This window comes from Papilio polytes, unplaced genomic scaffold (assembly GCF_000836215.1).
Source record: "Papilio polytes unplaced genomic scaffold, Ppol_1.0 DF822067.1, whole genome shotgun sequence".
Classification (NCBI taxonomy): Eukaryota; Metazoa; Arthropoda; class Insecta; order Lepidoptera; family Papilionidae; genus Papilio; species Papilio polytes.
Window position 1 is genome coordinate 2455601 of NW_013527137.1, and position 17388 is coordinate 2472988.

Consider the following 17388-nt stretch of genomic DNA (forward strand, 5'->3'; position numbering starts at 1 on the left):
CTGCCGCGGCTGAGGAAGTGTCCACACTTGCCGAAGAAACCGAATCCGCAGAAGGGGAGGTTGCCGCAGAAGGCGAAGAACTCGAAGCAGGACAAAAGGAACCCGCGAGTGCCGAAGTCGAAAGCCAAGCCAGCGCCGAGGTAGCACCCGAAAGTGACGCCGAGGATGATGATGATGAGGAGGAGGATGACATCACCGATGCTCTCGACCCTGAGGATGATGATGATGATGACGAAGAAGAAGATGATGACGACGACGAGGAAGATGACATAACCGACGCCCTCGGCAGGAACATCTCAAAGCACTCACGTGAGTCCAAAAAGTTGAATGCGAAGTTTTCGGCGCACATGAAAAAAAGCGGCAAAAAAGTTAACCACATCGGTAAAGTAAAGAAAACTAAAGCGACATCCCACGTGGTCGTAGCGGATCACAAAAAATTCAGATAGTGAATTTAGCGGCACCGAAGTATCGGAAGCGCCATGCCCTCTCATACACCTGAGAGTTCCCCACGGTCCCATCCTTTAGCTTTAGTTATTTATTGACTATTTATTTATTCTATTTAATTTATTTTATTTATTAAGTGAGTGTGCATGATGTGTGACTGTGTAAGTATGATGCATAAAGTCAAAGTTAAATTAATGTCTAGATCATGTCACATTAGTTTCGTGGCAATTTATATGAAATAAATCTGTTGTTCTTATTCTTGTGTCAACTTTATTAACTCACCTCTCGAACACGTTGTGCGTTAGACTGGACACCGGATGTTCTTGATAGAGAAGTCGGTCAGAATTCTAGTTGACTCATTTGCTTGTCAGTGGAAAGTGACATTATCTAGTAATTAATTTAATTGTTTTGTTTATTAAATTTATGAATACTAGTCAATTTATTTATATACCTAAATATTCATACATACAAGTAATAAATAACAATATATCTTTAATTATATCTACTAATTTTCTTTATATACAAGCATAATATTTATATCGTCTTATTTATGTATAACGTAAATAGTAGTTACTAGCTTTTTGACCGATTTATCTATGTAATATAACGCACAACCCAACTATATCCTCCTTCCTGTATCCTGTACTGATTGTTGCAATCAAAAAGAACTCTACGAGAGAGATTTCATTTAGCGATTGTGTTGTCGACAATTGTAATTTGATGCTCACGTACATTCAGCAATCGAAAGAGCTACAAATAGTGGTGCCGGTAGAAACAAGTCCGTTGTAGATGTGTGTTAAGGGGACGGCATCGAACATCGCGTCCGACGACCGCTTACTTTCTCATCCGGAGTAGGGGCGATGAACCTACCCGATTTCATATATAGCCTTGACACTTTCTATGACCTTGCTCCCTACAACCGGGAACGACCTTGACGTACTAGACGCTTACTCCAACAAGAGCCATAGAAAGCAATATTAAGTTTACTTTACTCTCACTGAATGACGAATCGGTTGCGAAATTTACGTGTCCTGAGTCCGGCTGAGTGAAAACGAGATAATGAGATGCGAAAAGAGAAATTTTAAAATGTTTACTGTCGTGAAATTCTGGGTGAGTCGTGAGCGGTCACACCCGACCTGAATGGAACTTGTTTGTTACGTCGCCTAAAATGGCTTAGTAAGGTGCATTCCATGTTAGTTTCACCGTAAGGAAATCAAACATAAAAGGTTATGGTTGCTAAAATTAGGTATTACCTAAAGTTATTGCGTAAATTGAAAACGTATAAGATGAGTATGATTGAAAATTATCGTATTTAAATAGTCACTATAGTAAATTCCCGTTGGCTGTTGCTAGTCGTCCATAATTGCATTTCTTGTATGTGCTTCTCGGCACGCAATTTCTTTTACGTGTAGAAAATAGAAAATCCATCGTTGAGTGGTCCTATTAATTGTTGCTAGCCATTAGAATTCAACCGGGGCTCTACGAGACTGGAACAGTTACTCGTTCGCGTGCCTTTAGAACGTGCTTCGAATTATTTGTATATGTAGTATGAATTATCTGTCAGCTGAATGCTTAATTAACGAGTGACATACAGCGAGTATGAATTATAGCGTGCGAGCGCGCTGGCACGACACGAGATGTGATCGCAAAACAAATTGGCCACAGAATAAAATACATAGAGAAAATTAATATTCATTAGCTTTCTACTGAAGCGGATAGAAACTTTACTGTCTCGATAGTTGTGTGTTGTCTATACCCTTTGTTTAGTTTTATTCAATATGCGAAAATAAATTAACAAAAATCTTATCTTTACTTAATGAGTAAATTGTAAGACTTTCGGTAAAACGGTTGAGCAGAATACAGATCCTGTCCTAAAAACAATACTTGGAAGTGGAAATCAATTCTGTATTCATTGGTTTTAGATTAAAAAAAGTTGTAAATTTTTCGTATATTCCACAAAACAAAACAAAAAAGGTATATATAGAAATCGAAGCTTTGAATTTTATATTACCATGATCAAGAAAAATTCACATTTTAAGAAGCAAATTTTAAGAATTTTAGTCACGTCCATTTCTCGGTTACTGGATGTGTGTAGCTTATAACATAGCGTTTAATTTTCGTAGCATACAACATAATACTTAAACAATTTGAAAGCTAATAACGGCAAACATACACCTAATAAAAGCAAACTTCCATGGTATACCATTTTCAAATTATAATTGCTTCGTAATCCCACTGTTGTTGCCAAAGAATATAGTTATGATTTACCTAGTTAAATCACACAATTGAAAATTTTAGGTGCACTGAAAGAGGAACCAGAGAAAAAACCAACTGTACCAGCGGCGTACATTGTTAAATACAACAGATTCGTTGATAATATCCTTGAGAAAATGAACGACATCCTCAGACGATCATACGACCCAGTTAATGTTAAACTTCAACCTATTGATGCTAAGAAGAAGAATTCTAAACCAAAGAAGGACAAGACTAAGTCCAAGAAGTAAGTCTTTTATGTTTGTCGTGTATCAAAATATTTTAATTCTGATATAAACCACTATATTGCTTTACTATGATAGCTAAATTTTTTTAACCATCTTTAGCAGATTTAATGTCACATAGTGGGTTAGGACTTAGATATCGAACTATTGTAATCTCAGTATTATTTGAATTAATTTTTCATTTAACGTTTTTAATTTCTAGAAAATCTAGCACCAAGAAGAAGCAAACTAAACGTGCTGGAAACACCGCTGTGACTGAAAATAAAACAGTTGAAGGTCTTACAAAAACGAATGAAATAAACGATGCACCATTGATTGATTCCAAGATTGTAGACGTAAAGAAAACCGAAGAACAAACCGAAACAAGAGTTTTGAAAGACAAATCTGTTACTCCAAATGGAAAAGCTAAGCCTACTACAACAAGACCTAAGCCTCCTACTAAAGCAACTAAACCGAAGCCAAAGCCTCCTGTAAAAACAACTACAAAGAAACCAGTTAATAAGAATAAAACCAAAACGAGTGAGAAAAGCAAGCCAAGAGCTAAGGGTACTTTGTATGGATTGTCTTCATTGAGGAGAAATGGCGACGTGGCTGTCAACATTTTATCAGATCACACTACTGTAAAGAGTAACTTTGCTGTTGGACCTCTTGTTCTAAGAGTGGAGAAAGAGGTATTTAAATATCTATGATTTAATTTTGTCTGTGTCCATTAACAGACAGGTAATAAAGTGAGATTTAATTTTCAGATTGGACGTGGAGCTAAGAAAGAAATCAAATCAGCAACTGCCACCACAGCGGAAATGACGGGGAAAATAACATTGAGAGTAAACAACCAAGGTGTTGCTACATTGCATTCGATAAAAGTATTACAGCCTAAACAGGTATGTGTTCATTTTTTTTTATTTGATCTCATTTTAAGAAATACACTCATGAACATCTTTTGTTTTTCTTATTTTCTTTGTGGCAATTCGTTCTACCGTTTACAATCTACTTTTTAATCATTTCTTTTTTTTACTTTATGATAAATTCATAAAAATAACAATGCTTATCTGTGGTTTTTAATACATTTTTTCTCCATTGTTTTTAATTTTAACTGTAATTATAAAACTGTTTTTTTTATTCAGGTTCGAGTGGACAGCAACCACGAACGTACCCGAGAACTGGTCTGGCAGCGAAGTGCTCGCATAGCCCATGTTGTGTCAGAGAAATTGATGTCAGCTTCCAAACCTATGTTTTACCATTAAATGATCTGTTTTGTTTATGAATTTTCAAAGACTATACGAAGACTGGAAAATTATTGAAAATCTAAAAATTGTAAACTAGTTCGACAATAACGTAAATGTGGTAATGGTATTTTGAAAAATAATTTTACGTTATAATTACATGGGAAGTTTCGAACTGGTTTACATTCAAATTGATAATTGAAAAAAGACGTTTCATTATACGCTACAAAATGATTGTTGTTTGTGGTCGTTTTCAAGTATTTTAAGGGTTCGCAATTTTTCGATACTCATTATAATATAGTCAACAGAATGCATTTATAATTATAATTTTTGGTGCTAAGATAAACGTAAGTTATATTTTAATATTTAATCTTATTTATTCTACATTTACAATACGAATATAAATAAAAAAATACAATAATATCGTTCTTTATTTTAACCACAACTATTTATGGAAAGGAACATGGAAAGGAACTTTTACAGTGGTAGTGACCGCTTTAACATCTTCACACGAATGGGACGGCTCGCCCGGTCTAATACCACGACCACATAGAAGACAGGCGTGAAGTGGAAGCAATTCCGCGTTTCGTCTGATGAGTGTGGTGCTGGAGGCATAATTTTAGTCCCTTACCCGTCCCACCTTTTTCTTTAAGAGAAAGATGGACTGGAAAGTGGATTTGACGGTGGAGGAGATGCATAGGAAGGGGCAATATCCTCTTTATGTGCGTCTCCTCCGTCGGGTAAGGGTAGGCAACGCATCTGCAATTGCGGATTTCTATATGCAGCGGTCGCTTCGCTATTTTGGCGGATTTAGATGGCCACTTGCTCGTTTGCTACCGTTTTGTATATAAAACAAGGAAGAGAATAAATAAAAAAAATTTCGAAGTATGCAAGCTTTTATTTTGTAAAAGTTTATTGCACTTTCTAACAATAAATCACTAGGAGTCATACATTTATTTTAAAGTCACAAATTAATCTACGAGGTGTCCAACTTAGTATATAGGATAGGTTTACATTGTGTATAAAATTGTAAATTCAGTATTCAGTTATCAGATAAGCAATGTCTTTGGTAAAACTGTAAAATAGCCTTTGAGGAATTACATATAAATAGTTACTCTATAGGTTGGAAAGAGGATTATTAAGACGGTTATTTTTTTATAAGCGAAAACATTTTAATAGTCCTTTAGACTACTTATTATGAGTAAGTTAAAATAATAATAAATTCAGTCACTCAAGTGATCGAAGAAGGTTATTTGAAATATTAAGCGCCTACTGTTTTGGAATCTTCTTATTGGAATAAAGATAAGTTATAAAATCATTACTTCATAAAAATTGGTATTCTTAACAATAATTTGTTAAATAAATTATTAATTAATATACCTAACTATAATTAATCGTGCGAGTGTTCTTAAAACTAAAAATTATTTTACACACTATTTATTAATATTCTAACGGCCAAATACTGAAAGGAATTTCAAACATTTTGCAGGTTTAAAATTTTTAGCGTTTCAACACGACGACTTACATTTAAAATCGTTTCAATATTTGGTCGTAAATTGTTTAAACTAATATAAAGAATTAAGTCAAGTATCGTTGACTTCTGTATTATTTTTCCTATTTTCAGTTGTGTTTTTTAATAATGGTGTAGTATTGTGTTCGTCTCCTATGACGACCTCTACAGTCTGTAAGGAGTGGTACGCGGGCGGCGGCGACACGTTCTCTTTATCAATTATTGGTAGCGCTATGTGACCTGTCAAATCTGAAAAAAACTAGCGGTAAATCCCGTATTCATGTACATAAACCTATAACACATATTAGTGTCCAGTGTGAAAATACTAATAAAAATAAAATAACCGAACTAATTTATACCGTATCCAAAAACATGACTACTACAAGCTTCAATAGCCTAATGGTTTGGGGTACGGTCAAGGGTTCGAATCCCGCCATTCGACTATTGTCGGGAACCATATCAGCACAAGCCTAGATCTTAGTTGGAATGGTTAAAGGAAATATGAGTAAATTACCAAAAATCTACTAATATTAAAAAAATGTAAAAAAAAAACGAATTGTTGGTTTAAAAAACTCTTTAAAAATTTTTCAATACGAATTCTACCTTAAGTCTAGGATATTGTAGCTTTGTAATGTCAAATTACTAAAAATCTATACTAATATAATAAAGCGTAAACACACACTTATATGTGGCGAAGGATGTCAGCAATCACAGTATATTTTTGAATAATTCTTTCTATAATGAAATGCCCTACACTTACGCCATGTTTTAGGCTATATATTTTTACGCTATTAAATTTGGGGGATAAATAAATTGAGAAAAAAAAACTGCATGTAGTAGGAAAGGGACCATAAACTACATGCTGCCAACATCAAGAAAGCAAGGTTGCCATGGTTTGTCAACATGTCATTTTGACATTTGCAATTGATAATTCGATATATGTAACCTATAAAATGGAATTTTCATAATTTTATGCGAATGAAGTCGCACGGGAACAGCTAGTTAAAAATAAAAATAATGTTATGTTCATAATACATATTAAGCCCACTTTTATATGAACATAGTATACTCTGTGGCCTATTTTTTTATATTGCATTTCATAAGCAATTCCTTATCTTATCAAACTAACTTTTATTGGGACTTATACCTTACTGATATTCGTTAGTTTAACAAATAAATTCGTGGAGGGCAAAATAAGATACGACTGATAAAATCATGATGAAATATTTATCTTTTTATTATGGTATTAAAGGAAATGACTTTACAACTTTTATTAACAATTTGATAAAAAAAAATGATATTAAATAACAGGATACACCTGTTTCGTGTTTAACACTAAATTTAGGATTAGTAATAAATTAAACATACTATTATAAATGCGAAAGTTTAGATGGATGGGTGTTTGTTAGAATTTATAGCCTAAACGGCTGAACGAATTTCAATGAAATTTTGGAACTTTGGAACTTTTGAACTTTTTTTGTTAAACGCGGAAGGAGTCGCGGGCGAAAGCTAGTTTGAGAATGAAAGCTATCGAATCTATAATCTATGACAACTCCATAGCGTTGTTGTCACTTTGAATCCCACGATTCGACTATTATGATGCAATACATCTTAGCACATTATTATTATTTGATATAACAATATCTTTAGTAATATCGGATAAATAATGTCAGATATCATGTAGTATACAAATCGAATTAGAATTCTTTATAATAAAATTATATTTGATAACATAATATGGGATTAGATAGAGTAGTAAGAAATGAGAGTGTCAACTTCATTTAGTAACCGATTTCCCAAAATAATATAAAAATCGTCTGTATTTTTAAGTGTTACTGCATATATCTAGTGGACTTTTGATAATTCATTTTTAATCTGAAATTAGATAGGGTCCCATTTTTTAATATTATTTTAACAGAAGCCACATGTAATACCTTGTAACGTAGAATCCAGTTCATTAGGTGTGAGCACCACAAGCACGCTGGAGCCGGCGCCGCTGAAGACAGCAGCGACGCTGGCGCGCGGCGACAGCAGCACCAGCGGCTGGCCGCGGGAAGACAGCGAGCTGGACAGCGCGCACAGACCCTTAGCCGCTGTGAAATCTGCGCCTGGAATTCATTATTATATTAAAAACTATCAAACAAGTTTATATTATTCCAAATGGTCCGTTCACAAATGTTTAAAATGTATTTTAACGTAGGCAGTTTTAATTTCCAGTAACTAACCTAATATGTATAGAGAACTCACTTTTTAAGGGTATTTACTTAGAATGAATCGCTATTAAAAATTGTCAAAGTAAAATCGTCCTTTCATTATATTTTTAAATTTCAATTACACGAAGTCGCAACATAGTCATACTAATATTATAAATGTGAAAGCTTAGATGGATGGATGGATAAACGGATGTTTGTTAGAGTTTATAGCGTAAACAGCTGAACGGATTTCGATGAAATTTGGTATAGATGTAGAGGAGTCTGGAAGAACACAAAGACCACTCACTTTTGTTTTTTTATTTAAAGGAGGCGACGTCGCAGGCAAGAGCTAGTTATTAATAAATGAGTATTTATTACCTAGTACATATCTGCAGTCGATAACAACGGGCATGCTGCAGGCGGCCTGCTTCTGCGCGGCGCGCGACACGTACTGCCGGATGTACTCCACGCTTGGGAAGTACAGGCTATTGCCAACCGTCACCAGCAAGTAATTAAAACCAGAAGATGTCTGCAAAATACAATAAAACAATACAGAACAATGAAAGACATTAATATAATTTAACAGTGGTAAAGCCCGCTTTAACATCTTCGCACTGTTGGGTCGGCTCGCCCGGTGTAATATCACAACCATACAGAAGACAGGCGTCAAGTGGAAGCAATACCGCGTATAGTCTAATGAGTGTTGTGCCGGAGGCCTGATTTTGTTCCCTTTTTCTTACCACCCTTTTCGTAAGAGGAAAGGATGGGAAGGAAAAGTGGATTTGACGGCGGAGGAGACGCATGGGAAGGGGAAATTTTATCTTCATGTGCGTCTACTCCTCCGTCGATTAAGGGTAGGGCAACGCATTTGAAATTGCAGATATCTATGGGCACCGCTCTTTTCGTCATTTCGGCAGATTTAGGTGATCACTTGCTCGTTTGCCACCTACTAATTTATAAAAAAATATATAATTGTAACAACGTATTTAAACACTCAGGCCACTGCCGCCAGCAAGGTGCGCTATTCTTATACGTCTAAATGACATTGATAGCTATCGTAGGGATGGGACATATATGTCACGAATCTAGTGTTGCGCCAATCCTACAACGTTTTGCTGATTTTCTTTTTAACAATACGTTGTTAAATATATTATGGAAGTCCTTTAGAAATTACTTAGACGAACTTACTTTAAAACAGTTAATTTTTATAAGTCCGTAATAAATAAAACATAAATTTAATTAAATTATAACATAAATAGTGTTTTCCATTTAAATTGGATTACCACGGAAGACCAGCACATGTGCTGAGAGGTTATTTAAAATAAACAAATTGTATTGTAGATGGATTAAGTGTTATACATTTGTACAGTAAGGGCAGACAGAAAATTTATTTGTTATAAACTAAAACTAAATAACATTGCACCAAAGTGGTTGCCACCAAAGTTCCAAGACCTGGTCCTAAGGGACTGCAATAACTTTTAACTTTGGTGGCAGTAAGATTCATTAGGATTCATTGCATTATTTGGTTATGTTGGTTGTGGTTGTTGGTTGGTTTACATTACGTGAAAACCATTATTAATTTAAGTTTGTAGTATTTAAACATAGAATTAAAATATGCGGAACATTCAGATTTATTTTTAGTATCTCAAACGAAAGGCGAATACTGGGTCAAGTGCATTCTCATATCAGTTTATTTTATTACGACTTGATTTGTTTATATAAACTGGAATAATCATGTGTCGATTTAATCCATCGTTTTATATAATTAAAATAAATATTCGTGAGAAAGTTTTTATAACGTCATCGATGTATGCAGCGCCCCCTATCGGGTGTAAAGTACACTAGCAAATGTCTAAATCTGACTCGTAAAATATTCGTGATGGACCCTCAATAGGAATAATTCGAGTAACTATTTACATCATTATATTTTATGTTCCATATAAAATATGATGAGTGTAAACGATAAAAATAAGCTTTGATAAGAATTAATACAAGTGTAGTATCGAGTACCGTCACATCTACAATCTATGTTAACATACATAGGTGGTCTGTATCTAATCTAATCGTATTAGGGAAAGCAAAATAAAAGGTCAAGATCAATGACATCAATATATTACATCATGATTAACAAGCATTTTCGACATATTCTAACTGTTAAAATTGTAGAATTCTTACTAAAGTTTAGATGGATTGTTACTAAATATTTATAGAACGGATTAACGGAGCTCGCTGAAATTGGGCATAGATAGCCATAGTCTAGAAGAACAATTAATGTTTTTTAATGCCGCGTGTATGGAGTCGCGGGAAACAGCTTGTATAATACAGCCTTACCAATAAACGCGGTTTAAAGTTAAACTTAGGAATAAATGAGTATAAGCAAAATTGGTGCTAATATTTGGTTACACTCAGGTTTATTTATAAGGCTGATATACTTTTGGAAATCTCAACAATATGTTGTGGTTGTTACATTGGTTTTTCTGTTATATTTTTAACGTGGGGGAATGCTCAAGCAGACTTATCTCACTGGGAAAAGAAATTGTCGGGTTTGCACAGAATAAAACCCCCAAGATGGCCGCAAGCAGTGATAGGAGTGTTTATATAGCGTCAGTAGCACATAGCAAGAAGTACCATTAGAGTATTCTAGGCCACCTGTACTAGAACACAGACAGTACAGTAAACCATTGTATAAAGAGTATACCGTACCCCTTTATAACGCTATTATTCCCTATAACACGAAAATTACCAACAAAATTTCAATGCGGGGTGCATACCGCGATTCAAAGTTCTGGTCTGAAAAACGTGTTATACAGGGGATTCCATTAACACCGTAATACATTAGTATATACCCCTATCTGATACAGAATAAATAGTTTACTCTATTTTAATACTCACAGTAACAATCTCTGCTTCTAACTGCGGTCTGGCGCTCGGGTACAGTAAGAGTACCACATTGAGCACAACTCCGGCGACGATACCGAGCTCTACGCCAACAACTAAACAGATCGCGAACGTCGCGAACGCGGGCATCAAGTCCGCACGACGTGATCGCCACATCGGCTTCACAACCTGTAATAACAAAGATAACTTCAATTTCCAATAGCCTAATGGTTTAGGTTACTACTGATATGCGGTCGAGGTTTCAAATCTCGCCATTCGAGTATTGTTGAAGTGGTTAAAGGAAATATTAGTAAATTAACAAAAAACTCCTAATATTTAAAAAAAAATATATGATATACATTGTATAATTAGTAATCTAGTGACTAATTTATTATACTCCATAGTATATTGTAAATATAAATTAAACTGTGATCATGCTTAAAATTGGCGTCTACATCTGTTTTACGTTCAATATAGATTAAGGTATAACTTTTATTAAGTTAATTGATTTTTTGCTTATGTTCATTAAAAATTAATTAACGGTTTATCTCAACTGATATTGCAATTAATCGTTTACATAAATAAATAAATTTTATTTAATCGAAGGTCATTTTGTGAGAATCGAAAGATAAGTCATTTATAATTCATTAAAAGCACATTCACCTGATTTCTATAGTTTCAGAATAATCCGTATCAATCAATATCGAACTTAAAGGAAAATTGCCGTTTCAACTCATTGAAACCTTGCATTAACATAATACATTCATAATATTTGAATATTGTAATAAAAATATAATCTAAGAAAGTATTGTTGAAATCAGTTCATTAGTTAATCAAATACATAAATCTTTTGGTTTAAATATTATATGTTTTCAGACAAGTACGATAACCTTGTGAGAGATAAAAACATAGGGCAACCGTAATTACTTTTAATAAAAGTATGTTCAGATGAATTTGTACCGTTATCTTTAAACGTTAAGATATGAACCCCTTGGTAGTTTACGCAATACACTAATCTAAAACTCCTGCAGCCTTATAAATAAACGCGGTATAAAGATATACTAAGGAATAAATTGAGTATAAGAAAAGTTTGTTTACTTATAAGACTGTTAGTATTAAATTTATCTTAATTCATGTTAACGAAATACTAAAAAAAAATCTTACCTCATATTCTATCATAAATATGACTGCGCATATAACGACAGCTGCAAGAGATGCCTTCGGTATGAAATAGAAGTAAGGCGTCAATAGACTAAGAGCTAGTAATACTAAGATACCTGCAAAGTGAAAGGACAATATTATAACAACGTAAATAAAATTTAACACTCAGATTAAACGCCAGAATGGCGCGCTGTCATAGGGATGGGACGTATATGTTCTAGTGTTGCACGATTTTATTCTTAACAAAAAAAATAATGAAAGCTAAAACAACATTAATGTATCAATTAAACTGAGAAGGGATAAATCGCATGTAACAAGGAGAATCTTAGTTATGAGTGTTGTACACCGGTAAAGGTAGATCTAGAAAGAAATGTATGGATTGCGTGAAAGGTGACATGATCAAAAAGGAAGTGATGACTGTGATGACGTATGATAGTTATATGGAGGCCAAAAACCTGTTGCGCCACTACGGGAATAAGATAAGGAGGTAGATGATAGAATTAATTAAACTATAGCAGTTTTCAATTTAAAAGAATATAATTTGAAGGAAACAAAATTGTTGATATCACGTCCAATTACCAAAGACGCTAAATACACGGGGCCGTAATATGTGTGTACTTACCCGTATAAATGCCTCCAAATTGCGTAGCGACGCCGCTGGCGTGGTTCACCGCGCTACGGGAGAATGAGCCCGTGATCGGCATCGCGCTGACGAATGAACCAAAGATATTGGCTAATGACAGAGTTAGTAACTCCTGTGTAGCGTCCACAGATTCCCCACTCGCTGCACAAGTAATTATAATTACTAGGAATATTATATGGTTAATTTAAAGCTTTTTAAGCGTTAAACACCTAAAGTTTTTTTTTAATATCGGGGTTAAAAATTGCATTGGGCATCTACAATCAATTTTTTTAACTATCAGGCTGTTTACATGTTATACCACCATGTTACCACATGTTATACCACCATGTTTACATGTTATACCATTTTCCCTACTAGTAAACAGAGTAAAAGGTACACTTATATATTTTTATTATTATTTAAAAATCTAGCTTTTAAGAGTTAAGCCAATAAAAGTAATAAACAACTGCCTGTATTAAACATTATTAATATCAACAGGATAATACGTTTGTCATTTTTTTAAACCTATTGAAACTATAAAGATATCGCAATAAAAATACAAGAACATTACTTCTCCTTCCATCGAGTAAAAATTATCAAACATATATGAAACCGATTATAGAATAGTAGTAGTTTTTTTTTACAATCATATTATGCAAAAATTGACAAAAACCAAAATGGCCAGTAATATCTGTTGGGTTTAATAGAGGTAGATTACAAAAAACTCAATTTGAAAATAAGAATCTAATCGCTATAGGTCGCACACCGGTCGAATACTGATGTTAGAGCGGTCGCGGTAACGATATTAGGGCTATTAAATGTTACCCATACGACCTGTACCCGTTCTATTGTCTTCCAAACTAAGTTATCTCTACGCTTTTATACAACGAGATACTACGCCCTTTAGAGTTACATAGACAAATTTATAGGTAGTAAACAAAGAGTAAATAATAAACAGAGTGGTCAAATAATAAGTATTGGAGCCGATTTAAATATTAAAAGAAACGTAATGAAATACCTCAATATATTTTTTTACGTTTCTTTATGTCACTGTCACTTTTTATTTTTTACATTATATAGATTTCGCCCGCGACTCCGTCCCTGTGGAATTAAATTGTGTTCTTCCTTGCTATACTCTACATCTGTGCCAAATTTCATCGAAATCCGTTCAGCAGTTTAGGCTACAAACTCTAACAAATATCCATTCATCTAAACTTTCGCATTTATAATATTAGTAAGATTCAGAAAAATTACTTTAACATAATAATATAAGATTGTCGTGAGATTCATCACAATTTTCAATCTTATTATCACAATTTTGTTTAAAATATTTCTACGTCGATTTATTTTATTTCTTAACGCTGCTCGCGCAAATAATAAGAACAGATAAAGATAATTGATTTTTTAATTGATGCCTTTCAATTTATTACTCCGTTATCCGTAATGTTTCGGTAATTGAAGTTTACGTTCGGTGCGATAATTGAAAGAATTGTATGCGTTTTAAATAAATATTTTCGTTATAGTATTGATTAAAATAAATGTACAACAGTGGGCAGATAAACGCTGATGATGATGATGATTAATAAAAAAACATAAAGTAAAATTTCATCATCACCTGATCAATAAGTTTAGTAATTAATAGAGGGCATAATATGCAAAAATCTAAAATATCTATACTAATATTATAAAGAGGAAATATTAGTATTTTTGTATGTCTTGAAATAACTCAAAAACTACCAGGCCGATTTCAAAAATTCTTTCACCATTAAAAAGCTACGTTATCAATGAGTAATATAGGCTACATTTTTTATATATATATTTTTTTAATTTCACACGGGAGGAATTGAGAGCAAAAGTCTATTTCTATAAGTGAAATAACCAATGTTAATAAATTTAAAAACAAACTTACCGAAAGCTTTAGCGATAGCAACATTGCCTAGTACTCCTATAATTGGCACCAAAACAATCGAAGAGCCAAGATCTGAGCACATTTCGATAAATGTGACATTCCTCCCTCCGTAGCCCGTGCTGAGAGGCGGCAAGCCCAGCGCGGGCAGACCTTCTCTAAAATGAAAGTGCATTACGAATATCGGAAGTTTGCAAGCGACGTTATTTAATAAACTCTGAGGAAAATCACATTATGTACTCACAAAGGAATAAAAGTTTTGAGAAAATGTTAGCTTGGAAACTATGCATAGTTATTGACAGACGAGTAAACAAAAAGATCATGTTTTTTTTTACCTATGTAACTTAGAATTAAAAGGACATTATTATTTTAAAAATAAAATTAAATGTAACTTACTTGACAGTGCCGGTTAGTTTAAAAGGCGACTCTGAGTATCGATCAAAAAAGAATGCCATTAAAGAGCAAAGCAATACAATAATAGCGTTCCTAGATGTTGAGAGTAACCATAAAGTTTTTTTAATTCCTTTCTGATTTGAGGGTAAATTTATATCCTTCATTTTCTGAAATAAAAACAATACTCTTAAGAAACTTAAAAGCAATTTGGTTGGTTTTAGCTAAAACAATAGTTAAATTAATGAAAAACGTGTAGGTATTTTTACAGACTATCTACGTTTAACCCAATTTTCATAGAGAACCGTTAAGCAGTTTATGCCACAAAGACTTCAAACCATCCATCCAAACTTACACAATACGAGTATATCTGTAAGTGTAATAAAGATAATATATCTGTTAGTAACATAGGCTGTTTTTATTATTTTTTTAAATTTCACGCGAACGTAGTCGCGTGCAACAGCTAGTATAAAATAGGAAGATAATCAAAGAAAAGAAATAGCAATGTAATAAATAAACAAATAGTACTTCTTTATCTTACGATCTCTTTCCGCTGAATCGTGTGCACTAGAGCCGAACGAAAAGGATCTTTGGAAAAATAATGAAATCGTATCGGTTATTTATTACAGATTTTCTACAACCACTTTGATGGATAACGAGCCTAACTTTAACGGGGGAGAATCGTACAATTACCATCAATAAAAAATTGACTAGATGTAAACCGTAAAAAATATTGTGGGCACAAGTCTCTAAGTTATCACTAAGGGCGTCTCTTTGTACAGATTAGTAAACAATTTATAAATGAAAAATTTTAGTTGAATAGATGTTTGTTAGTTTGCTGCCTAAATGGCTGAACGGATTTCAATGACATTTGACATAGATGTAGAGCATTGTATGGATGAACAAAGCTACTTACTTTGATTATCTTAGTAATAAGATTAAACTTACCCGCATAACAAGAAGGATGATTATACAAGATATGCCCAACGCGGTATCTGCCAATCTTGCGTTTGGTATGTTCACAATAACCTAAGTGGAATAATTTTAAATATACAATCATTTTACGATTATTTTAAATATTGTCGAGTGTTGAAACACTAGTTATTTTGCTCCAAGAGGAAGTATTTACAGTTATTAATAATTTCATAATTTGTTTTACAGCAATAATGAAAATTATTGTTAGTATAATTTAATATGGTTATATAAATTGATTACAAATGCAATAGAAAATATAATTATTTTAAAAATACGTAATTATGATATACTTTGGCCAAGTTTTAATTCAGGCAATAATAAAGTTATAATGATTGGACGCTACCAATTAAATGTTCAAAAAGTTATTCGTTTCTACTTATATGAATAGTGCTCGCAAACTCACCTTTTTCACGGTATCGATAAATCCTCTAGATTTAAATTGCAAACCCAAAAGCCCTTTAAATTGTGAAACTGCGATGATTACGGAAGTCGCTGAGGTGAAACCTACAGTCACCGGGACTGATATGAAGTCAATTAGAACACCTGTATTAAAAAAAGTAAAAAAAATAAGCATACCACGAATAAATCTGCTTTACTAAGTCATTAATTAATGAAAATAAAAACCCTAATAAACTGGAGCCTTAACAGCCACATAATTAGCAAATAACGAAAAGATTAATTGAAATATTTTTGGGATAAAACAATGAAATCACTAACGAGACATGAAATAAAAATGTAGGTTCGTTAGCCACGTAATAGAGTAGCCTGCGGCCTACAGTTCGCAATTCTAAGCTAGCGACAATGTTTCTGTAGTATTAAATTTATTAAAGACCGCTTATACCAAGTTTCAGATATTAAAAGTGGAATAGAAACAAAAGACAAACGACCAAGTCATCATTTAGGTGGTGTATGCGACAATCTGTCTGTGGATACCGTTTCGGGCATTTGGTCTTTCCATCAGTGGTCTATTCAATTATTTTAGTAATACGAAGTTGAATGAAAAGAACTCTTGAATCTATGAATTGAATACACAATTGATGTTTGTTGATATGTTCTTGAGACGATGATCTTACTCGTATGTGGTTTGGGTAATATAAAAGCAGAAATGTTTTCGAATTCGGTTTTACATCAATCGTCTCTCCGACCGGTCGCAATTCTCAAAGACCAAGGAAAGCTTGAAGCATAAAGACTATTGGAATTTCCAATAAATCAAATCAGTTTTGTTCCTTCAGCTTGAATAGTTGAGGAGATAAATCGATTTGAACAAGGGAGAAAACGAACAAAAGACTTCGACTAGTGTAAGAAAGTAAATTGAATTGACAACGTATCGCGACTGCACACACGTGTTAAACGCCATCTGTTGATTGTATATTATAAATTGAGGAATTATTTAAATACGAAAATGGGATCATATTTTGAAAGTTATTTTGCCCTTATGATATACGAGCTGTTGCCCGTGACTTCGTCCGCGTGGTATTCGAAAATATACAAACTATATTAATTACAAAAAGCTAGGTATCCCTCGGGAACCGGACATTTCTCGGGGATGAGGCTTGTCCCATGTGTACTCCAGACTTTGTTTTATATCTG

At 33.6% G+C, this 17388-nt stretch overlaps 2 protein-coding genes across 3 annotated transcripts in view; one reads left to right on the forward strand and one right to left on the reverse strand.

Moving 5' to 3' along the window:
- Positions 1 to 2: 2 nt before the first annotated feature.
- Positions 3 to 4586, forward strand: LOC106106838 (nonsense-mediated mRNA decay protein 2-like; the record flags this gene model as incomplete). Its single annotated transcript, XM_013287497.1, has 5 exons — positions 3 to 309; positions 2743 to 2944; positions 3145 to 3613; positions 3689 to 3823; positions 4067 to 4586. Coding segments are annotated over 5 exons (1233 nt in total), but the record flags the coding sequence as incomplete, so codon positions are not given.
- Positions 4587 to 5664: 1078 nt separating this feature from the next.
- The window catches only part of LOC106107318 (sodium-independent sulfate anion transporter), a 24762-nt gene continuing 13038 nt past the window's right edge, over positions 5665 to 17388 (reverse strand). For both annotated transcript variants that reach the window (XM_013288129.1, XM_013288130.1), the window contains exons 4-13: positions 16202 to 16341; positions 15772 to 15852; positions 14830 to 14993; positions 14437 to 14591; positions 12528 to 12689; positions 11909 to 12021; positions 10760 to 10933; positions 8246 to 8396; positions 7610 to 7783; positions 5665 to 5924 (exon numbers count right to left, since the gene is read on the reverse strand). In XM_013288129.1, the coding sequence (XP_013143583.1) occupies positions 5749 to 5924; positions 7610 to 7783; positions 8246 to 8396; positions 10760 to 10933; positions 11909 to 12021; positions 12528 to 12689; positions 14437 to 14591; positions 14830 to 14993; positions 15772 to 15852; positions 16202 to 16341 (1490 nt within the window). In that variant the 3' untranslated portion in view covers positions 5665 to 5748. The remainder of the gene's footprint in view (positions 5925 to 7609; positions 7784 to 8245; positions 8397 to 10759; positions 10934 to 11908; positions 12022 to 12527; positions 12690 to 14436; positions 14592 to 14829; positions 14994 to 15771; positions 15853 to 16201; positions 16342 to 17388) is intronic.